Here is a 24,718-nt window from a genome sequence, read left to right on the forward strand (position 1 = left end):
TAGGACAGGGGTGACCTTTGCATGTTTGAAGGAAGATGGGAATGAACCGGTAGTAAGGGATAGGTTAAATATGTGAGTAAGAGCTGGAGTGAGGGTAGAAGACCAAGAAGGTATTAGATGTGAAGGGATAGGATCAAGTGGGCAGGTAGTGGAGGTGTGAGGAAGACAATAGGTAACTCACTTCATTCTCAGTGGTTGGGGGGGGGGGTGGCAGAGATGGAAGGTTGAAGTCTTGTGTTGGGATATTACTTCGGATGGTGTTTTGTTGAAAAAGTAGTCTGCCAGGTCTTAAGCACTAAAGGCAGATGAAGGGGGTGGTGCAGGAGGATAATGGAGAGAGTTGAAAATGGAGAGGAGACTTTTAGAATTTGAGGAGTGAGTAGATAGAAGTAGGTATGTTATTCAAAGGATACCAAAAGAACAAAGCAAATTTAATCCAAGCAAATTGTAGATTTTTTTCAAATCATATACAGAGTCACAAACATTTTAAAAGGACCACTAAACAATATAATAGCTAAAGAGACCACAGCAAAAACATTTAGATTGCATTTCAAATTAGATTTCTGACATTTTCTTTCCTAATGCATTATGTGACAGCCATCAGCCAAATCACAAAATGCATATACGTATATCCTGTGAATCTTGCACATGTTCAGAAGGTGAGCATATAAAAAGATTGTGCACAGTTTAGATAAATGGAAGGGAATTGGAAAGTTGTTTAAAATGCTCGTATTAATGAGAGTTTAATTTTGACTTGACTGTCCCTTTAAAGATATATTGAACAGTGCGTAAAACAATAGTACTTAAAAAAAAATGTCTCCACTCTTATTACAGTGAGGGCTACAGTGAGAAATTCTAAGTTTCATTCTGCCAGTTTTGAACTGTCACGGTGCTCCTCTGCTCTGTTGTAGCTGTTGCCATGGACACAGGAACTCCTCCTGTTGCTAGGGATACAGCAGTATAACTGCAGCACAGTGATGACATCACCACCCCCCTGTCTTTCCTATGTAAAGGCCTCAGTCTCTCACACCTGTGCCCAAGTATAGGTGTTACTTCTTGTGCTCCTGGTGCTGTATATCTGTATGGTATGCTGAATTGTTGTATTAATTCACTGTTGCTGAACTCTCCCTGTCGGCTACTCTGCTTGCCTTAACCCCTGAATTGCTGGACTGCTTAACTGTTGATGAACTCTGCCTGTTTTGACTACGCTGCTTGCCTTAAACTCTGCATTGCTGGATTGCTTAACTGTTTGTTGATGAACTCTGCCTGTCTGACCATTCTATTGGTTTACCCCTGAACTGTTATACTGCTGCATTTCCTTTTGTTGCCGACTCCTGCCTGTTTCCGGTCCTTCTATTGGTTCACCCCTGAACTTCCATACTGCTGGATTACCTTCCTGTTGCCATGTGCAAATCTGACTATCTAGTCTTTTCACTTAAAACTAAACCAACGATAAGAGGTTTTACGACATCCTGCTAGATAAGATTCCTGTAGAGACCAGTCTACTTGTAGTGCTGTGACAAGAAGTAATAGACACTGCATAAATGTAGTGTAAAAAAAAATAAAAAAGGTAAAATCCTTTAAATATATGAATAAGTATTGCAATGATTTCTATCAAGTATATACTGGTGCTTTTTTATTACAATAGAGACCGTTTAAATGGGATTTACCCCTAGAAGTACTGCATATTTGTAGCATACAATATGATGGTTATTGTGAGCCCTATTTTAAAGTATGAATCTCCTTCACATAAATTAAATGCAGGGAACACCCCTTTGGGAGAAACCATTCTTAAAGGGACACTGAACCCAACATTTTTATGATTCAGATAGAGCATGAAATTTTAAGCAACTTTCTAATTTACTCCTATTATCAAACTGTCTTCATTATTTTGGTATCTTTATTTGAAATGCAAGAATGTAAGTTTAGATGTCGGCCCATTTTTGGTGAACAACCTGGGTTGTCCTTGCTGATTGGTGGATACATTCATCCACCAATAAAAAAAGTGCTCTCCAGAGCTCTGAACTAAAAAAAAAAAAAAAAAAAAAAAAAAAAAAAGCTTAGATGCCTTCTTTTTCAAATAAAGATAGCAAGAGAACGAAGAAAAATTAATAGGAGTAAATTAGAAAGTTTCTTAAAATTGCATGCTCTCTGAATCACGAAAGACAAAATTTGGGTTCAGTGTCCCTTTAAACAACTCCACGTAACCCCATAATGACGAAGGGACATGAAACACAAATTGTTTCTTTCATGATTTAGGTAGAACATACAAATTTAAACAACTTTCCAGTTTACTTCCATTATCAAATTTGATTAATTCTCTTGGTATCATTTGTTGAAAAAGCAGCAATGCTCTACTAGTTTTTAATTGAACACATGGGTAAGCCAATGACAATCAGTATATGTATGCAGCCACCAATCAGCAGCTAGAACCTAGGTTCTTTGCTGCTCCTGAGCTTACCTAGATAAACCTTTCAGCAAAGGATAACAAGAAAAAAAAAACAAAAAAAAAAAAAACAAAAAAAAACACACACCACCGCTTTAAAACTTATTCTATATTATGTCTCCCATGTAAACTGCAGTCTCTTCCTGGATCTTTTTTACCAATGCTTTAAAAAACGTATTCTATCGCAGGGCTCGACAAACCCAGGAGCCTGGTAGCCACTGGCTCCTAGAATTTTACCCCTGGCTCCTAACTTTTTGGGTTATTCTCCATATATTTATATACAAATCCAACGGTCTGGCTCCTAAACTTTCTTACTGGCTCCTAATTTTTAAACACATTTGTCAAGCACTGAATCTATGGTATGTCTCCCATGTAAACTGCAAAGTGACATATTTAACCCCTTAATGACCACAATGTACCCTGTATGTCACTGGTCGTTAAGGGTTTTTTCAGGACATAATAGCACAAGTCTAGCAAGAACACGCTATCAATTCCCTCTCTCCAGCAGGCTTTGTGGAATAGAGCAGTCTCAACGCTGGTGGCAAGACCGCACTATAAAACAATCAAGTCCCAAAAAAAGGCCAATGACATACAGGGTACGTCGCTGGTCCTTAAGAGGTTAAGTGGCAGCACTAAGAATTAAAGGGACAGTTTACTCAAAAATGTTCTCCCCTTTAATTTGTTCCCAATGATCCACTTTACCTGCTGGAGTGTATTAAATTGTTTACAAGTAGCTCCTTTACCCTTATATTGGCATTTGAAATTGTTAATTTAGCATGTGGTATCCCCACCTATTCTGAAAGTTTGTGGCCGCGCGTACCAGCTATAGATAAGCTTTGTAAACAAAGCCAGCAGAAGAAATTACACTCCCAGTGTGATAAAGCAGAGATAAGGTAATAAAATGTTGATTTTCCATTGTTCTCTAAAAGTACTGGTGATTGTTTTAAGGACAGATATAAGATAAAGAAGCAGGTATATGAACATAATGTGATAAAGTAATGAGATCTGATTATACCTACAAGCTCAACCTATTTTATTAGGCTGTGGCTTCAAAACACAAAATCAGAGCTTTAATATACAGAAATAAACCTTAAAAAGCTAATTTTCATACATTTTTTACTCTGCAGTTGGTAAAAAAAGCAATTGTAAACACATTAAGGGAAAAACTATTTTACACTATACTGTCCCTTTAAACAAGATTTGAAGAAGATTTGGGGCAAGCTAAATATTTTCTTTTCAAAACCAAATATTTTGCACTTAATAGTCTGCTATGTTTTCAGGACTGCTTTTCCTTTCAACAGTCTTATGCTTATTCCACAGACATGCTCACACCTTACCCTTCTCCACATGCAGTTTATATTGGCCCCTCTCTCCTTACCTCTCATGAACTACTTTCTATTTTAAAATCTGTGTCACTAAACTGCACCACCTCACAGAAATGCCCCCACTGCTATAAATCTCATTCTCACCTACTCTTACTTTCCATCTTGATGCTATTAGCATCAGGCGACATCTCTCCAAATCCTGGGCCCACCCTCATTCCCACCATTACCCAATCACGCACTCCTTATAGAAACTTTAATAAAAGCCACACAGAACCTCATTTCCATCCAATGCATCCCATACACATACTCCTTTCACTTGCGCACTATGGAACTCTCGCTCTGTCTGCAATAAACTTACAACCATTCATGACCTGTTTATAACAAAATGCTTTCACCCTTTTAGCAATTACTGAAACCTGACTATCTCCTTCCGACACCGTTTCCACTGCTGCTCTCACACATGGTGGTCTTCACTTTAGCCATACCCATAGGCCAGGTGAGTAACGTGGCGGCGGTGTTGGGATCCTGCTCTCCCCCTCCAATCCCATCTCTTTCCTTCTCCTTTGAAGTCCACTGTATTCGCCTGTTCTCCCCCCTTTCCCTCAAAGTGGCAGTTATCCATCGCCCTCCCGGACCTACCTCTCAATTCCTTGACAACTTTGCCGCCTGGCTTCCTCACTTTCTCTCTACACATATACCAACCCTAATTCTTGGGGACCTCAACATTCCCATTGACAACCCATCTGCCCCTGCTGCCTCTAAACATCTTTCACTTACATCCTCCTTCGGTCTTTCACAATCCACCCTATTCCCTACCCACCGTGATGGACACTCAATCGACCTGGTATTTTCCTACCACTGTTCTATATCGGACCTCACCTGTCGCCCTTTTCAGACCATCACCTGGTCACCTATAATATTAATGCAACAGCTAAACCCACTTCCCCATCCCGCACCTGTAGAAAACTACATGCTGTGGATCCGCTCCAATTTTCAAAAATCATTCAAGATTTCCTTCTCTATCCCTGTTGATGGCATCACCATTTCCCCATCGCCCCAAGTCTGCTGCCTCAGAGTTGCACTTCATTCAAATCTATCCTTCGCCCCCCATATCCAATCATTTTTTACATCCCGTCTCAACCATTAACGTAATATTTCCAAGATTCAACCTTTTCAGAGAAGCCTTCCACCCAACTCAATAATAAATTAATTTATCTTACCTAAAAACATTTCCCTCATCTAACTTCTCAATTTTGCAGTCCTCAACTCCTGTTTCTCAACCTCCTACCCTTCTAGATTGTAAGTTCCCACGGGAATAGGGCCCTCAATTCCTCCTGTAGGTGTTTGTAGATTTTGTCCTGTCTCTTACAAGTTTTTTATTATTGTTTTATTTAAATTAATTGTATCCATGGACAGCGCTGCGGAATATGTTGGTGCTTCATAAATAAAGAATAATAATAATAATAATAATAATAATAATAATAATAATAATAATAATTAAATAAAATTGGAAAGCGGTAAAAAAAAAAAAAAAATAATAATAAAAAAAAAAATTGTATGCTCTGTCTAAATGATCACTGTCTAATTATGACTTTAAGGTCCATTTAAATAACAAATGCTAGAGGGATTGCGGTATGGAAGGAAACAAGCTACACTAGAGCTGCAACAACTAATCGTCATAATCGATAATGAAAATAGTTGTCAACGAATCTCATAATCGATTAGTTGGTTTGCAATTAGTTGGTCTGTGCACAACACCAGCTGCTTCACTCCAATGAACTCCTGCATATGGTATTGTGTTTTATGGTTATGTCCTTAGCCTAAAGGACGTCTACTTTTCACTTTTTCAGGACAGTATACGTTTACAACTACCCCTGGCTTATGTGCAACCCAGATATAAGTCATCATTTGGATTGTTTATATTAAATCTGGTGATTTGGAACTATGCTTTTCATGATATAGTGCCAAGCTTGTTGTTTACACCTTGCCCCTAGATTGATGGGAGTTATTTAAATTGATGTGCACTATTACCTGTTTGCACAATTATTAGCGTATTGCTACAGCCTTTTCTCTGCTGCAGGAAATATAACTGCAAACAGAGAACCAGCCTTAGCCAGAAGCATGTGGACAAGTTGAGATTTTTGCATTTCAATGCAAAGTTTCTGAAAGAGTGAATAACAGAATGTTTTTAACAGTGATAGTCTAACTCTTTCTAGTTCTACCTCTTTTCAAACAGTTTGTGGTTTTGTTTTGTTTGATTATAAAACTGTGTTCTGCTGCTTAAAAATTGAAGGAACAGTTGTGTTAATGTAAAGTTTTAGTCTGAAGTTTATATTTGTAACACTCATTATGTGGATTTTATTTAAAACATAGAACACTATTATTGATTCTCTTTTTATCTGATTAGTCGATTAATCGAAAAAATAATCTGCTGATTAATAGATTATGAAAATAATCGTTAGTTGCAGCCCTAAGCTACACACTTGGTCATGTGTTAAACCGACTGCCTTTGGGAATAACATTGTCTGCTATACTTGTGATTCAGGTCTCTAATAACCGTCCCTGATATTTTATTATTCCTCAACATAAACAAATGTTACTTCTTGCTATGATTAATAGCGCTAAAAAAAGGTTTCCCTAAACTCTGGAAATCTAAACCTATCCCCACAAAGCAGGATTGGTCTACTCAGGATTTGCTAACTGTAGAAAGGTAATATTTTGTGTGCGCATAAACCAGATATCTAGGAGAAAATAATTGAATTAGAGAGTCCTTACTCAGCTAATTATACGAAGGTCCAATCGGACAAAAGAAAGCCATCCAATATAATACTAAAGCCCCACACTTTCCCCCACCCCTTCAATTCCTCTTCTTGATCATAATCCTGATCGCTCTCTCATGTCATCAATGCATAAATAATAGAGGCCATGTTAGGCCACTCTACAATTTAGTTAAATGTTGTTTATATCTTCCCCGATAATCCAAAGTTTATTTTAAAATGTTTAAAAAAAAATAAATAAACAGGCGACTAACTGCTCCATATCATCTTTTCCCACTACAACCAATTCTGGACTCTGTCTACAAACTTCATGTTCCTCCTACATCAAGCAGACCAGACCTTTAGTCAAAGTTCAGCCTTAAAGGGACATTAAACCCCAACATTTTCTTACATGATTCAGATGGAGAATACCATTTTAAACAACTTTCTAATTTACTTCTATTATCTAATTTGCTTCATTCTCTTGATATTCTTTCCTGAAAAGCATATCTAGATTGGCTCAGTAGCTTCTGATTGGGGGCTGCACATAGATGCCTTATGTGATTGGCTCACCCATGTGCATTGCTATTTCTTTAACACAAGATATCTAAATAATGAAGCAAATTAGATAATAGAAGTACATTGGAATGTTGTTTAAAAATGTATTTTCTATCTGAATCATGAAAGAACATTTTTGGGTTTAATGTCCCTTTAAAGGGTCACTGAGGGGGCGTGGCCTGGCTAGAGACGGAGATGGCCGCATAAGTTTGGAGCTCCGTGTGGGGAACTGAGCGGAAGCTTACCGGCACTACAGAAATCGGCTAAAATTATCATACTCCACGGTGGGAGACAGAGGGGGTCTTATTGATGAACCAGAGAGGACCCGAGAATATGTTCGAGGGGTAAAATTCTGGAGATAACAGGAGCAACAGTTACCGCCACGGACATGGCGCTGACGCCATCTTGCTTTCCATACAGCGCTGCAGCTCTTCAGTCTCTCAGCCGAGATAAGACACGGACCAGGGGAACACGCAGATGGGTGAGATTTCTATAATTAAAACCACTGAGCTAACACTGCCACTTGGTCCAAGCTAATACACGACATAAGAAGATAAGGAGTTACAAATATATAACAGTCCCAAAATGCACAGACTTTAACAATCACGGCGCGAAGCCGACATAATTTGCCTCCCCTACCCATCGATATCTTCACCATAGCAAAGGACTCAAAGTTGTTTGCAACCATTACTCAATAGCAGTCATATTCACTTGATTCCTTTAATAATAAGAAGGGTGGAAGGAAGACTTATGCTTTTTCCAGTGCACACTTAAAAACAATCTATTCGCACAAATAGGAAAGGCAGTGCTAAAAAAAAAAAAAAAAAAACACTTCCCAGAGGAGCACATGAGTCGAGCATTACCAATTATTAAACTATAATTTGGAACATACAGACTCAGCAACCATAACCCAAGAAAAGTTTCTGAATAACATGCAATAAATAACTTTTAAATGGTTGATGGCGCTTTTGCTGACAGACTACTTATAACCGCAGTGGCTAATACTTAACTAAGGGCTCTCATAACACCGGAAAAGACTGGTTTATCCTATTTCGCACTCCCCAGCCAATAAGCCAAAACTGAAAGCCAGCGCACCTAAAATGTCGTCCGTCTAGACAAGTAAAGAAAACGGGTTTAACAGGCAAACAAACTGCTTCCACTCTCTTTTTCAAATCATCTAAAGGGGATAAGACCACAGAACCCCCGGAATCGGACATAACGATCTCTTCAGACCAATCCTTTATTGAAGGATCTAGCACACTCGACCTTACACCACTCACTAAAGCAGATTTGAGAGATCTAGTGTCTAAACAAGATATCAACATGAATTTCGAAAAAATGTGGACAAAACTAGACTCCATACAAACAAAAATGACTGAGAGTCTAACAGAACTAAAACAAGACATACAGGAGCTAGGCATGAGAGTAGATACACTGGAGGAAAGTGAAAATATAAGAGATGAAACAGCAGACAAGGTATCACAACAAGTCCAGACCCACAAGCAGGAAATAGAAGAGCTTAAAGACAAATTGGAGGATATAGAAAACCGCACGAGAAGGTGTAACATCAGACTCAAAGGAATCCCGGAATCCATAGCACCTACAAAGCTATTTACAACAACTATTCAAGGCCATCACAGGCCACACAGAAGAAGATCACTTTCAAATCGAAAGAGCACATAGATCCCTAAAGGCCAAGCCCAAAGGAGATCAACCACCAAGGGATGTCATAGTAAAGCTATTACGTTTTCCAGATAAGGAAGCAATTCTCTCAGCGGCTAGGCAGAATCCAACATTCAAGTTCCATGGCTCAGTAATCCAATTCTTCCAGGACCTATGTGCGCAAACACTTCAGAAGCGATACTCCATGAAGCCCTTAACCTTGTTGCTCCGTAAAAATCAAATACCCTACAGGTGGGGCTTTCCATTTGCCTTAATTATTCTACACGAAGGTAAAATGCTCACAATCAGAAAACGACAGGACATTCCAGAAGCATGTTCTTACCTGAATCTAGAACCTCCAGATCTACCGCTCTCCGAGCAAAATGCAGAAGAGGCTCCTAACCCGACCAGGGAAAACATCCACAAAAGAACCAAGTGGACCACAGTGCAAAAGAAAAGACCAAAGTGACTGGTGACTCTAGATAACAAGAAAGATCCTACTGCAAGATCCGTGATGGAAGCAAATTTTTGATCAGATGAGTATAATCTGATGAACTTATTCCTCTCTTCTCTTTTACCCTTCCCTGCATTTGACTTGCAGAAAGTAATATTTTTCCCTTACAGCTGCCAAAACTAGACCTTCCATACGGACTGAGGGTGATTAAACCCTTGTTTATAAGGTTTTGTCTTGTTTATTATGTTTAGACTTAACATCTGCTCCTACAAGCTACACTTTTATTAGAAAAATGAAAGAGGCTTAAGCATTAGTCATATTCCTATTGCCTGTTATGAAAATATGCCGATTTGCTTCCGTTCCCATGACCGCTGCCCTGGGCTGGCTCTACCCCATTTTCTTCTTTTCTCTCTCTTTCTCTCTAATGTCGCCTCGGGGTGGCGGTCGTGGCAGCTCCCTACATCTAGTTAAATGTTCAATTTTTTGTATTTTAATACGAGATTTTTATGTTTCAAGGTTTATATGTTAATAAGTTTATTTTTTATTTATGTTCTCATGTTTGTGTGGCCTTTAAATGTTTGTCAAACAGAGTATATACACCGACTGATACCACACCTACCATCTACCTGTAAGACTGTTACCATAAGATATAGTTACACGCTCAACTCCTATGACCAATGACCTCATTATTCTCTCACACAACGTGAGAGGCCTTAACACCAATATCAAACGTAAGATAGCCCTTACCCAATATATAAAATTGAAAGCCAAGATCATCTTTCTCCAGGAGACACATTTCACACAAACCCTGATCCCTAAATACTGGCACCGACACTATCCAACCCACTTCCACTCCACAATAGAACAGAAAAAAAAGAGGGGTCTCAATACTTTTGCATTCCTCCCTACAATTCGAAACTGATGAGGTCATAAGAGACACTGAGGGAAGGTTCCTCATTGTCAGGGGCCGCACACAAGGTATGAAAATCACACTCTGCAACGTATACGCCCCAAATGAAGGGCAACACACCTTTTTTCGACAGATCTCCCATATGTTAACACAATGGTCCCACTCCAGAATTATACTTGGTGGAGACTTTAACATTAATATCTCTACTCATTATTCTAAGACGATAACTAAACCCTCAAATAAACAACTTAGGCTATTATCCATAATGAAATCTATAAGAGAATCAATGTCAGAACATAACCTTCTGGACACATGGGAAACATTGTTTGGTAGCACTACAGACCATACATTTTATTCACATGCCCACAACAGCTACACAAAATTGGATTATATATGGACTAGCCAGACCTTAATACCAAATATTATTACTTCTAATATCCACCCTTGTGTCTGGTCGGACCATTCGATGGTCCAACTATCCATGACAGGGCTAATTGATAATCAACGTCAGAAGTCCTGGACATTTGACCCCTCCATACTCCATAACAAACAATTTCACATTGAGTTAGGAAAATTAATGAAAGAATACTGGTCTACCAATGCAGATTCCACTGTTAACTCACTCAACCCATGGGCTGCACATAAGCCATTTATTAGGGGGATTCTGATAAAGGAAAAAGCTAGGATCACCACCATAGCTAATAGAAACATTAAACAACTTCACTCAGAAATCTCCACATTAGAAACCCAGCACAAAAACACGCTATCTAACACCACATTTAGATCCCTCCAGGCTAAAAGAAAACTTCTGTCAAAAATCTTAAACGACTCGGCGATGAGAACCCTCCAAAAACTAAAAGCAAACTATTTTTTATACTCTAATAAGCCGGATAAATATCTAGCCAATAAACTTCGAAATAGAACAAAATTATATTCTATAACCAATCTATACACACAAGAGGGCACTCAGACGTCGAATCCCCAAGAAATAGCTAATATATTTGCAAACTATTACGAGTCACTATATGATGGGCAAAAAGTACTTCACACTGACAGGACACATAGACTATTATCTAGATTCTTAAATCAAGCTAACCTTCCCACAATCACCCCTGAGGAGAATGATATCCTCAATGCGGAGATTTCTGTACAAGAGATCCTCAATGTCATTAAGGAACTAAAAGCAGGCAAAGCGGCAGGCCCCGATGGCCTACCCAGCGAGTACTATAAGTTATTTAAAACACCCCTAATAACCCACCTACAGAAATTATACAATGACATCATGCTAGGTTCTGACATTCCCATTGATCTACTCCGAGCCAAGATCATAGTCATCCCAAAACCAGGAAAGGACCCTAGGTGGTGTAATAATTACAGACCCATATCGTTGATCAATCAAGATCTCAAGATCTTGACAAAAATCCTGGCAAACAGACTCCAGACGCTACTACCCCGCCTGGTCCATCCCGACCAGGTAGGTTTTATTAAGGATAGGGAAGCCCCAGACAACGTGCGTAGAACTATAGACCTAGCCGACCATCTGAAAAGGAAAGGAACGCCTTCTCTGCTCCTTTCACTAGACGCGGAGAAGGCGTTCGATCGAATAGACTGGACCTATATGTTCCAAATACTCACCACAATGGGTTTTGAGGGTTCCTTCATGAAAGCACTAAAAGGGATATATTCAAACCCTAAAGCAACGGTTAGTGCAGCAGGATACATGTCCAGGACCATAGATATAAAGAACGGTACAAGACAAGGTTGTCCCCTCTCACCACTCCTGTTCGCCCTATGCATGGAACCACTAGCAGCAGCCATTAGAAACACAAATGATATTAAAGGAGTAAAGATCCGTAACTCAGAATATAAGCTCTCGCTCTTTGCGGATGACGTCTTATTGACCCTGACAGACCCATTCAACTCCCTGACTAACCTTTATCAGATCCTACAAAATTTTGCAGAGATTTCGGGGTATAAGATAAATGTTGACAAATGTGAGGCCCTGCCACTAGCACTAACCCCCCATGTCAAAAAACTGATAGAAATCAACTTCAATATTAAATGGGTCAAGAGCTCGCTCACCTACCTAGGGACAAAAATCTCAGACATTCACGATGATTTGTACAAGCTAAATTATACCCCACTATTTCAATCTATTAGACGAGATCTTGGATCCTGGAGGAAGGGGACCTTCTCGTGGTACGGACGCCTTTCGTCCATAAAAATGAATGTGCTCCCGAGGATCTTGTACCTCTTTAGAGCACTGCCGATCAAGGTCCCCTCCTCGGAGCTCCAGAAACTACAATCAGAACTAATCTCATTCTTAAGAGGAGATGGTAATGCTAGGATAGCATCCCATATATTAACTAGACACCGACGTCTAGGTGGAGTAGGAATGCCACACTTACAAGCTTACTATCTAGCAGCTAGGACAGCACAAGCCTCGCTCCTCCAGAAACCACTAAGAGAGATTCTCTGGACAAAAATAGAAACTGACAGTATAGAATTGGATTACACGGATGACCTTCTGTGGAACTCCAAGAAAGATATACACCAAGATAGCCGTAGCCTACCCTCAACATTAGATACACTTTCACACTGGGAACAATTAACTAAACACCCAACGATGTTGCCTCCAGGCACCTGGGTCAAACCGATCAGACTCCTGCTTCCCAAGGAAACTCACAACACATTAGATAAGTGGGCTAATAAAGGTCTTTACCGGGTGGCAGACTTTCTCAATCACTCACAAATCATTTCATTCAACCACCTTCAGGAGCTAATAACCCCACTCAAACTACATTGGTTCCTATACCTCCAAATCTCTTCTGCCCTTAATAAGTATGATATCTCCCGTGGGAAGCACCCACCCACAGTTATGGAAAGAATATGCTCAAACCCGACTAGGGAAAAGCAGCTCATTTCTAAACTTTATATAGCAATTCAGGACACACATTACACCGAGAAATCGTCCATAGCGATAAAATGGGAAGAAGACGGGGCAGATCAGATTTCAAAAGATGAATGGGACCAATTATATTTTGAATCCTGTAAGGGGCTTATTAGTGCGGACCATATGGAAAATACTATAAAAACATCATTTCGTTGGTATCTTACGCCCCTAAAAACATCACACTATTCAATAAATAAGTCCAAATTATGCTATAGAGGCTGTGGGATACAGGGTTCTTATAAACATATGTGGTGGGATTGCGAACCCATCAAAAATATTTGGAGAATGCTCAATGATCTCCTCAGTAAAGTTTTAGACGAACGAATAGTACTAACCATAGACCAAGCACTTCTCCATAGGCGATTGCCCAACCTGAACCCCACCATTAATAAATTCATTAAAATACTCTGCACGACCACTAGAGTATGCATAGCGAGGCACTGGAAGGAAGGTCCCCCTACTTGGAAAGAAGTACTAGACAAAATAAAAGACATATACACACTATCGGAAAGGGTAGCATGGATACAAGGAGACACTACACAGTTTAACAAAATATGGTTCTATTGGATAATGCACTCAACAATGACAGTCAGGTGACAGAATCCACAAATAGAAGATTATGGTAAAAGCTCTATAAACTAGATGCTCATAGTTATAAATAGGCCAAATGACGCACTCAGCTTAGACCCCAGACATAATTGATTGACAACACAGACATGATTTAATGTTTATTTGTATTCTTATTTTTGTTTTTATTTTCTTTTTCTCTTCTCTTTTTTTATTTCTTATTTAGGTTTGTTAATGATCATTACTCATGATATCTATCATAGATCAATGTTAAGGATTTATGAGTTAAAAATGTTCCCATGTTGATTTACGATGACACATTGTCTGAGGCACTGTAATAATTGCTCTCAGGATGTATATACTGTTATTTATGCTGTGATATGGAAATAAAAATAATTTCAACATAAAGGGTCACTGAACCCAATTTTTTTCCTTTCGTGATTCAGATAGAGCAGCAATTTTAAGCAACTTTCTAATTTACTCCTATTATCACTTTTTCTTCGTTCTTTTGCCATCTTTATTTTAAAAAGGCATCTAAGCTAAGGTGCCAGCTAATTTTATGTTCAGCACCATGGACAGCACTTGTTTTATTGGTGGGTGAATTAAAACATGGGCCGGCATCTAACCTTACATTCTTGCTTTTCAAATAAAGATACCAAGAGAATGAAGAAAATTTGATAAAAAGGAGTAAATTAAAAAGTTGCATGCTCTATCTGAATCATGAAAGAAATTTGAAGTAAAATCTTCAGGTTTTATTTATGTACTGCTTGCAAACTTCTAATAAAGCTAGTTTTATTAAAAAAAAAAAAACCTCAACCAGGAGCTTCAGTCCTGGCGAGATTTCTTACAGAAACCTCACAAGCCCAGAGAGCTTGAAATAATCAGGCCCTTTGAGTTCCTGCCCTGGGTCAACCTGGCTTTACTACAAGTAGCAAATTATAGGCAACAGCATCTTTTTCTTGTTTATAAAGATACATCTGTCCTAGCTGGGCTGAAATTTTTATTCTTCATACTCAGCTCAAACAATAATCCTAACACTGCAGCAACCTGATGGAGGATAAGGTTCCAGAACCAACTCTGCTCCGTGTCAGCAAATCCTGCAGGCAGAGAGCAAGCACATAACTGCAGTTCCCTGGTGTCCCCCCGCGCACCAGGTAATATAATCTCTTGCTGTGTAACTGGCCTAGAAGCTTCCAGTGACGCTCAGCACTTTCACCCGAGAGGGTTTTGTAGCTGCAGCAGATTGAAACAAGGGAGCAGCTCCGGCCTCAGTTATAGGGTTTCTTCTCTTTGTATTAAAAGGTCCTCAACAGCAGCTACTGCCAGAAACACACTTCATTCAGCGAGACAAAGTTGTCACCATCTCAGCAAGTTTATTCTATTCATGAAAAAGTAGTAAAAAACGCCCTCACAGCTGCCATCAGATGCCACAATAATTTGCCTAAAGTCCCATTAGTGACCATAAGTTAACCAGAAACGCTGCCAACCTGAACCAACACATGTATTATCTATAGGGTTATGTAGGTCACAGAAACAAAACCAGTGTGTCACACACACTATACATTATATACACACACACTATTTCTACACTGACCAAAAGGGATACAAATCTGCAAAGAGTAAATGTGCCAATGTATTTAACCCATGAAGAATGGATCAAATAGCTCCAGAGCAGCAATGCACTACTGAGAGCTAGCTAACATCTGGTGAGCCCATGACTAGAGGCATGCAAGTAACCACCAATCAGAAGCTAGCTCTCAGTAGAACACTGCTGCTCTGGAGCCTACTGAGGAATGCTTTTCAACAATGAATAGCAAAGTAAATTTGATTTAAAAAAAAAAAAATTGCTGCTTTATCTGATCTGTAAGTTTACATTTGACCAACATGTCCCTTTAAGTACTAATCTGCCATTTATCTGCACTTTTAAAACACAAAGATTTTACAATTGTCTGAGAAGTAAAACAGTCTCATATAAACGTAGCAAACGTAACCAAAGATCATCAGCTCCTCATTACTATTATACCATAGAGAGAGAAATAAAAAGTACAAAAAGATCTTACAAATAAGATACACAAAAGTATATACACACCTCCCTGTGTAACTCAAAGTGTCCTTATCAAAAGACGCAGAAAAGAGACACAGGTGTATAAGTTGCGTTTCTTATTTGTAAGATCTTTTTGTATTTTTAGCACATCCTATACAGATATAACATACAGATGCTGCGGCACTATATAGGGGTAAATACACTAAATACCAGCTCCTCTCATTACTAGTATCCTATACAGATATAACACAGATGCTGCAGCACTATACAGGAGTGAATACACTAAATATCAGCTCCTCTCATTACGAGTATCCTATACAGATATAACATACAGATGCTGCAGCACTATACAGGGGTGAATACACTAAATATCAGCTCCTCTCATTACTAGTATCCTATACAGATATAACATACAGATGCTGCAGCACTATACAGGGGTGAATACACTAAATATCAGCTCCTCTCATTACTAGTATCCTATACAGATATAACATACAGATGATGCTGCAGCACTATACAGGAGTGAATACACTAAATATCAGCTCCTCTCATTACTAGTATCCTATACAGATATAACATACAGATGCTGCAGCACTATACAGGGGTGAATAGACTAAATATCAGATCCTCTCATTACTAGTATCCTATACAGATATAACATACAGATGCTGCAGCACTATAAAGGGGTGAATACACTAAATATCAGCTCCTCTCATTACTAGTATCCTATACAGATATAACATACAGATGCTGCAGCACTATACAGGGGTGAATACACTAAATATCAGCTCCTCTCATTACTAGTATCATATACAGATATAACATACAGATGATGCTGCAGCACTATACAGGAGTGAATACACTAAATATCAGCTCCTCTCATTACTAGTATCCTATACAGATATAACATACAGATGCTGCAGCACTATACAGGGGTGAATACACTAAATATCAGATCCTCTCATTACTAGTATCCTATACAGATATAACATACAGATGCTGCAGCACTATACAGGGGTGAATACACTAAATATCAGCTCCTCTCATTACTAGTATCCTATACAGATATAACATACAGATGCTGCAGCACTATACAGGGGTGAATACACTAAATATCAGCTCCTCTCATTACTAGTATCATATACAGATATAACATACAGATGCTGCAGCACTATACAGGCACTATACAGGGGTGAATACACTAAATATCAGCTCCTCTCATTACTAGTATCCTATACAGATATAACATACAGATGTTACAGCACTATACAGGGGTGAATACACTAAATATCAGCTCCTCTCATTACTAGTATCCTATACAGATATAACATACAGATGCTGCAGCACTATACAGGGGTGAATACACTAAATATCAGCTCCTCTCATTACTAGTATCCTATACAGATATAACATACAGATGCTGCAGCACTATACAGGGGTGAATACACTAAATATCAGATCCTCTCATTACTAGTATCCTATACAGATATAACACAGATGCTGCAGCACTATACAGGGGTAAATACACTAAATACCAGCTCCTCTCATTACTAGTATCCTATACAGATATAACACAGATGCTGCAGCACTATACAGGGGTAAATACACTAAATACCAGCTCCTCTCATTACTAGTATCCTATACAGATATAACATACAGATGCTGCAGCACTATACAGGGGTGAATACACTAAATACCAGCTCCTCTCATTACTAGTATCCTATACAGATATAACATACAGATGTTACAGCACTATACAGGGGTGAATACACTAAATATCAGCTCCTCTCATTACTAGTATCCTATACAGATATAACATACAGATGCTGCAGCACTATACAGGGGTGAATACACTAAATATCAGCTCCTCTCATTACTAGTATCCTATACAGATATAACATACAGATGTTACAGCACTATACAGGGGTGAATACACTAAATATCAGCTCCTCTCATTACTAGTATCCTATACAGATATAACATACAGATGCTGCAGCACTATACAGGGGTGAATACACTAAATATCAGCTCCTCTCATTACTAGTATCCTATACAGATATAACATACAGATGCTGCAGCACTATACAGGGGTGAATACACTAAATATCAGCTCCTCTCATTACTAGTATCCTATACAGATATAACATACAGATGTTACAGCACTATACAGGGGTGAATACACTAATTATCAGCTCCTCTCATTACTAGTATCCTATACAGATATAACATACAGATGCTGCAGCACTATATAGGGGTGAATACACTAAATATCAGCTTATCTCATTACTAGTATCCTATAGAGAGAGATAAAGTACTATGGAAAAGTCTTAGGCCACCATTAGATTTATTGTTTTAGCAATGGTATAAAATGACCACATACAATTATTTATGTATTAGAATTGAACGAGAAACCACAGGATACTTGTTTGCAGTATTAAAAAAAAAAAGTTTCTATAAGCTTATGTGGCAAATATTTAGTGTGACCTCCCTTACACTTGAGCAATAGCAGGAACCTGGCTCTCATAAACCTGAGAAGAACCCTCATTAATGTCATTGGTAACTCCTGTATTTGTCCAACTATTTCATGTCAAAATGACTGCTGTGAAAAAGGCCTATTATGCAAGACATGCTTTAGCATTACATACACAAGTGGTATGAGTTTAATTCATCAGAAGCTTGCTAATAAGACCAACTTTCAATCACATCATTCCATTCGAAATGCCAAAGATAACAGAATTTGAGACATAAAAATCATACTTTTGCATCAAAGCCACTCTCAAAAGGGACATTAGCAAACAAACTGGATGCTCAATATGTGGTATTAAAGCTGCTATAAAGTTGAAGAATCAGGAGCGGTCAAAGAGGAGAAAGAAAAAAAAAAAAAAAAAAAGGGGGGGGGGGAGGTAGAACCAGAAGGCCAAGAAAACTTTCAAAACCTGATGAGAAGTTTCTTCTTTGAGAGACTGGAAGAATTTCAGCAAAGACCTGGCTCAGCATCTGGCAGCTTAATCGGGATGCCAAGTTCACCCTTCTACAGTCTGAAGAAGCTTGATCAGGAATGGTCTTTGTGGAAGGGTAGCAGCCAAGAAACAACTTTTTTGGAAGGGGAAAAGGGTGAAAAGGCTATGGTATGCTAACGCTCACAAAGATTGGAATGAAGATCAGTGGAAGAGAGTATTATGGAGTGACTAATCCAAGTTTAAACTTTTTGGGTTCAATTGTCAACAATATATGAGAAGAGTTGGAGAGAGAAGGAAGAATGAGTGCTTGCGGCCTTCAGTGAAACATGGTGGAGGGTCTGTCCTGGTTTGGGGCTGCATTTCTGCCAGTGGTGTTGGCGATACTGTCCAAATTGATGGGATCATGAACGCTGAAAAGTACAGACAGGTTTTAATTCATCATGCCATTCCTTCTGGAAAACGCCTGATTGGGAATGGTTTGATTTTTCAGCAGGATAATGATCCAAAAGCACTAATCATGCAGTGAAATCATATTTGGAGAGAAAAACAGCTGATAAAACACTGTAAGCCATGGACTGTCCGCCACAGAGACCTGAATATTATAGAGCCAGTATGGGATCACCTGGACAGAGGAAAAAAAACGACAACCTAAATCTAAAGAAGAAGAAGAACTCTGGGAAGTGCTGAAAGAAGCCTGGACAGTCTCCCCTAAAGAGTTCAAGATGTGTTTAGTGCCAACTGCCAAGGGAGGTCACTCACACTAAATACTGACTGTTGCCTGAAGAAGCCATTTTGTTCTAAAAATTGTGTGTTGGGGGGGGGGGGGTTATATTTTGTGCACATTTCCTGTTTGTATCTTAATAAAGAGACTGAAAAATAAATATGGATGTCATTAAAACAACAAATCTAATGGTGGCCTAAGACTTTTGCACAATACTATGTAACAAACAAATGATTACAGCACTATACAGGGGTGAAGAATACACTAAATATCAGCTCCTCATTACTAGTAACCTATAGATAGATATATAGATAGATATAGAGATAGAGATATATATATATAGATAGATAGATAGATAGATAGAGAGATATATATATATATATATATATATATATATATATATATATATATATATATATATATATATATATATATATATACATATACATGCATACAAATGATGCAGCAATATACAGTGGTGAACAATACATTAAATATCAGATCCTCTCATTACTAGTATCCTATACAGATATAACATACAGATGCTACAGCACTATACAGGGGTGAATACACTAAATATCAGCTCCTCTCATTACTAGTATCCTATACAGCTATAACATACAGATGCTGCGGCACTATACAGGGGTGAATACACTAAATATCAGCTCCTCTCATTACTAGTATCCTATACAGATATAACATACAGATGCTGTAGCACTATACAGGAGTGAATACACTAAATATCAGCTCCTCTCATTACTAGTATCCTATACAGATATAACATACAGATGCTGCAGCACTATATAGGGGTGAATACACTAATTATCAGCTCCTCTCATTACTAGTATCCTATACAGATATAACATACAGATGCTGCAGCACTATACAGGGGTGAAGGTCCTTAAGAAAGGGCAAGAAGAACAAGTATCATGTATAACATGATATAGAATTAGTTATTACTGCAAGTTCCCAATTACAATTTTTTGGCATCACACCAGATTCCCAATAACGTCCCAGTACCCAAGGAATGTGCAGTTTGTGCTAACATCCAATTCCCAATAAGCAACCGGAGAAGTGGTGGAACAGATGTGCATATATATATGATATTAACCAGTTGGTGACAAGATAAAGAAGCCGGATGGCATTATAAAGCAGTTCAATACTTTCTAGTGTTATAATAGTTTCTGCAACCCAAAATCACAAAATAAGTTAATAATTTAATGATAATTTGTGCAATAAACCGTAAAAATTCTTATTAAAAGGAATAGTCTAGTCACAATTAAACTTTCATGATTCAAATAGAACATGCAATTTAAGCAACTTTCTAATTTACTCCTATTATCAATTTATTTGTTCTCTTGGTATCTTTATTGGAAAACGTATGAAAGCATAAGAGCCGGACCATTTTTTGTTCAGCACCTCGGTAGCACTTTCTGATTGGTGTCTATAATTGTAGCTACCAATCAGCAAGCATTACCCAGGTGCTGAACCAAAAATGGGATGGCTCCCAAGATTACATTCAAATAAAGATATCAAGAGAATGAAGAAATATTAATAGGAGTAAATTAGAAAGTTGCTGCTCTGAATCATAAAAATTTAATTTTGACTAGACTATTCCTTTAATATTAGCAGAAAATTTTAGCCAGGTCGTCAGTATCACAGTCAGGTGGTGTTGCCCTTTAAGAGGACCTGGGGAGAACACTGGTTACTAAATTGTATTTTACAAGTGAATTTACAGTGCCCTGTGTAATTTTACATGACTGCAAAAGGAAAGAAGACACTTTAGTGCTCCTATAAAAACAGCACAGGCTTCCCTCAGCAGTTCAGTTTCACAGGATATAAAAAGGGATATCAAACCCAAATGTTCAGTCTCAGGATTCAGATTTTGCATGCAATTTTAAGCGAATTTCTAAATTACTCCTATTATCAATTTCTTTGGCATCTTTATTTGTAAAGCAGGAATGTAAGCTTAGGAGCCGGAAGATTTTTGGTTCAGCACCCTGGTAGCGCTTGCGGATAGGCAGCTAAATGCAGCCACCAATCAACAAGCGCTACCCAGAGTGCTGAACCAAAAAGGATCCGGCTCCTAAGCTTACATTCCTGCTTTTTCAAATAAAGATACCAAAGAACAAAGAAAAATTGATAATAGGAGTAAACTAGAAAGTTGCATGCTCTATCTGAATCATGAAAGAAACAAATTGGGGTTTAGTGTCCCTATAAAGCTATAGAATCTGGAGGGTCTGACAAAGTACAGAGTCCTCAGACATTGTGTACACAAAAGTGAGAGCTGTCATATGCTAGCGCAGCACACCTACCTACTGTATCAGTCATATACAGACATACCGCCTGTCATACGCTAGCGCAGCACACCTACCTACTGTATCAGTCATATACAGACATACCGCCTGTTATATACTAGCGCAGCACACCTACCTACTGTATCACAGTCATATACAGACATACCTCCTGCCATACGCTAACGCAGCACACCTACCTACTGTATCACAGTCATATACAGACATACCGCCTGTTATATACTAGCGCAGCACACCTACCTACTGTATCACAGTCATATACAGACATACCGCCTGTCATACGCTAGTGCAGCACACCTACCTACTGTATCACAGTCATATACAGACATACCACCTGTCATACACTAACGCAGCACACCTACCTACTGTATCAGTCATATACAGACATACCGCCTGTCATACGCTAGTGCAGCACACCTACCTACTGTATCACAGTCATATACAGACATACCACCTGTCATACACTAACGCAGCACACCTACCTACTGTATCACAGTCATATACAGACATACCGCCTGTCATACACTAGCGCAGCACACCTACCTACTGTATCACAGTCATATACAGACATACCGCCTGTCATACGCTAGCGCAGCACATCTACCTACTGTATCACAGTCATATACAGACATACCACCTGTCATATACTAGCGCAGTACATACACATGATGGCGCAGCTGACAATACTAACCTTTTTCTTCTCCAGGTTGCGCAGTTTCTTATCGATGACGACCAGTATCTGTTTCATTGCCTCACTCTGGATGTTACCGGTACCTGGTGCTGCATCTCCAGTGCCTGGCACTGCCTTACTGCTGCTGGTGGCTGAGGGCATCTGGGAGAACAAAACAATGCGCATATAAATTATTTGGGTGTACAAAACATATCAGTCCCGATGTAAATACTAACCCCCCCCCCCCCCCCAATTCTGCCAAGAGAACAGCACAGGAAAACATTCTGGCTCTCTGCCAGACAACATTGTTACAGAACAGAATTAACTCTTTGGGTGCCAAGATACTGTAAATATTTGCAAAGATGGTTTCTGCCATACTATATTATTACATGTGACGTTCACCCCTTGAATACCTGAGTTGTAAACAGGCCTTGCACAACATTGTTACAAGAGGATAAGTTAACCCCTTAACTTAGGCAGGACTGTAAATAAAGGCCACATTATTTTGTTAAAGGACAAATTAATTCCTCAGCAGCCAAAGACTCCTTTAACAAGCTACTTTTCCATTATATCAGAGAGTGCAGCAACAAATAAGAAAGCATGGCCACTAATTAGTTGGATGTGATAATGCAATAATGTGATTCACTAAATTATTTAAATTTATAAGAGAAATTTATTGTAGCACAAATGCCACTTAGTAATGGTGTTTTTGAGACCAGTGGATACCTTAAACTTCTGATTGTGATGCAGGGAATCTAATGCCAGGGTGGGGGACAGGACTTTTAAACCGTAATATTTAACTACCCTTTTCAGGGTAAGATCCCTCTCCAGCAAGTAAGGGGTTAATCTCATGTTACACTGACTCAAGGCCCCTCTCCAGCATGTAAGGGGTTAATTTCTCCTCTCCTGTTACACAGGAGCAAGATCCCTCTCCAGAATGTAAAGGGTTAAAACTATCTTGTTACGCAGGAGCAGATACCCTACCCAGTATTAACCCCTAATATAATAATGCGACGAGGACCAAGTCGGCATGTGACGGGTTAACCGAGTGCAGCCCTGTATCGAGTTTCCAGCCTGGCATGTACCGGGTTAATTCCCATCCCTGTAACAAACTGCGGACAGAGCCCTCTCCGGCATTTGGGGGGTTAAACAGTAATGTAACAATGTGCCGGGCCCTATCCGGCGCGCACAGGGTTAAGCTGTAGCCCTGGGGACCAACCCCGCCGAACCTTCACCTTTCCGGTTGTGTGCACTGGCTGGTTTGCTGTGACGCTGTGAGAGAGCAGTGACCGCCCCGCCGCTGCCGCCGCACCGAGCTAATGAGGCCCTCACACAGGAAGCGGAGGGATTTACACGGCCAGGGGCCTAACACGAAGCTGTCCGCACACCGCCTGCTTCACTCGCGCTCACTGTCAGGGCTCACCGCCCGGCCTGCTGCTGTTTGTGGGCCGACCGCTCACTGTGCTCGGTAACCGACTAATCCCGATTTGCACAACTCGTCAAGCGCAGCACAAACACCTAATCACACAATAGGGAGCTGCACTGGGCCGTCTGAGGACCCCGGCTTGAGAGGCCATGTGCGGGGCTGACCGTGTTAGTGCCTGTCTGATAGGTGCTACTTTATTGTTACTCCTTATGGCTCCTCAGTACTAAGTAAAGTTACTCGTGACGTTCACTGGCACTGGTGCACTTAGTGTGTGTAGCAGGGCCCTTAGGTATATATATATATATATATATATATATATATACAGGGCTCAAAATTTCCACTCTTTACTAGCCATTGGCGAGTGAATATTTAATGGTGGCGAGTGAAAGTTAGGGAGTTAATGTTAATCAACATTCACTCATGGTCTGAAGTCTGGTGGAGTGTTGAAAGTAGCGAAGTTAGCACATTTGTAAAATGTACACTCCTATTGAAGCATTGCCAAACACACATTTTGGGCTATGTGCTAAAAATATTATCTGAAGGGATATTATATACCCTAGAAAGGGCAAGGATATGTTATTCAACTCTGCTGTAGGAACACCATTAGTGCTTCTGAGAGGGTAAACGGGGGCAGAGAGAGATAGAGATTGGAGAGGAAAAGGAAAAGTGTAGAAGAAGATAGCTTTACGAGAGTGAAAGAAAAAAGAGTAAAGAGATATGAGAGAGGGGAAAGAAAGAGTGTAAAGAGAAATTATGGCTTGAGAGATAAGGGAGAGGGTAAAAAGAGAGTATGAAGACAGGAGGGAGGGGAGAAAAAACAGTTAAATATAGAAGGGAGAGATAATTATTAAAAGAAAATCAGCACTCTCTTTCTCCACTATCTCACTTCAACAACTTTCTATTTCTTTCCAGCTTTTGTCTTACCCAGAAGCACCAAGTTCATGTTTGCTG

At 39.3% G+C, this 24,718-nt stretch overlaps 1 protein-coding gene across 2 annotated transcripts in view; it reads right to left on the reverse strand.

Moving 5' to 3' along the window:
- The window catches only part of CAPRIN1 (cell cycle associated protein 1), a 117,344-nt gene extending 93,609 nt beyond the window's left edge, over positions 1–23,735 (reverse strand). For both annotated transcript variants that reach the window (XM_053720538.1, XM_053720537.1), the window contains exons 1-2: positions 23,577–23,735; positions 22,363–22,503 (exon numbers count right to left, since the gene is read on the reverse strand). In XM_053720538.1, coding sequence (XP_053576513.1) covers positions 22,363–22,503 — 141 coding nt within the window. In that variant the 5' untranslated portion in view covers positions 23,577–23,735. The remainder of the gene's footprint in view (positions 1–22,362; positions 22,504–23,576) is intronic.
- Between the last annotated feature and the right edge of the window lie 983 nt (positions 23,736–24,718).

The sequence above is a fragment of the Bombina bombina genome, chromosome 7 (assembly GCF_027579735.1).
Source record: "Bombina bombina isolate aBomBom1 chromosome 7, aBomBom1.pri, whole genome shotgun sequence".
Taxonomy (NCBI): Eukaryota; Metazoa; Chordata; class Amphibia; order Anura; family Bombinatoridae; genus Bombina; species Bombina bombina.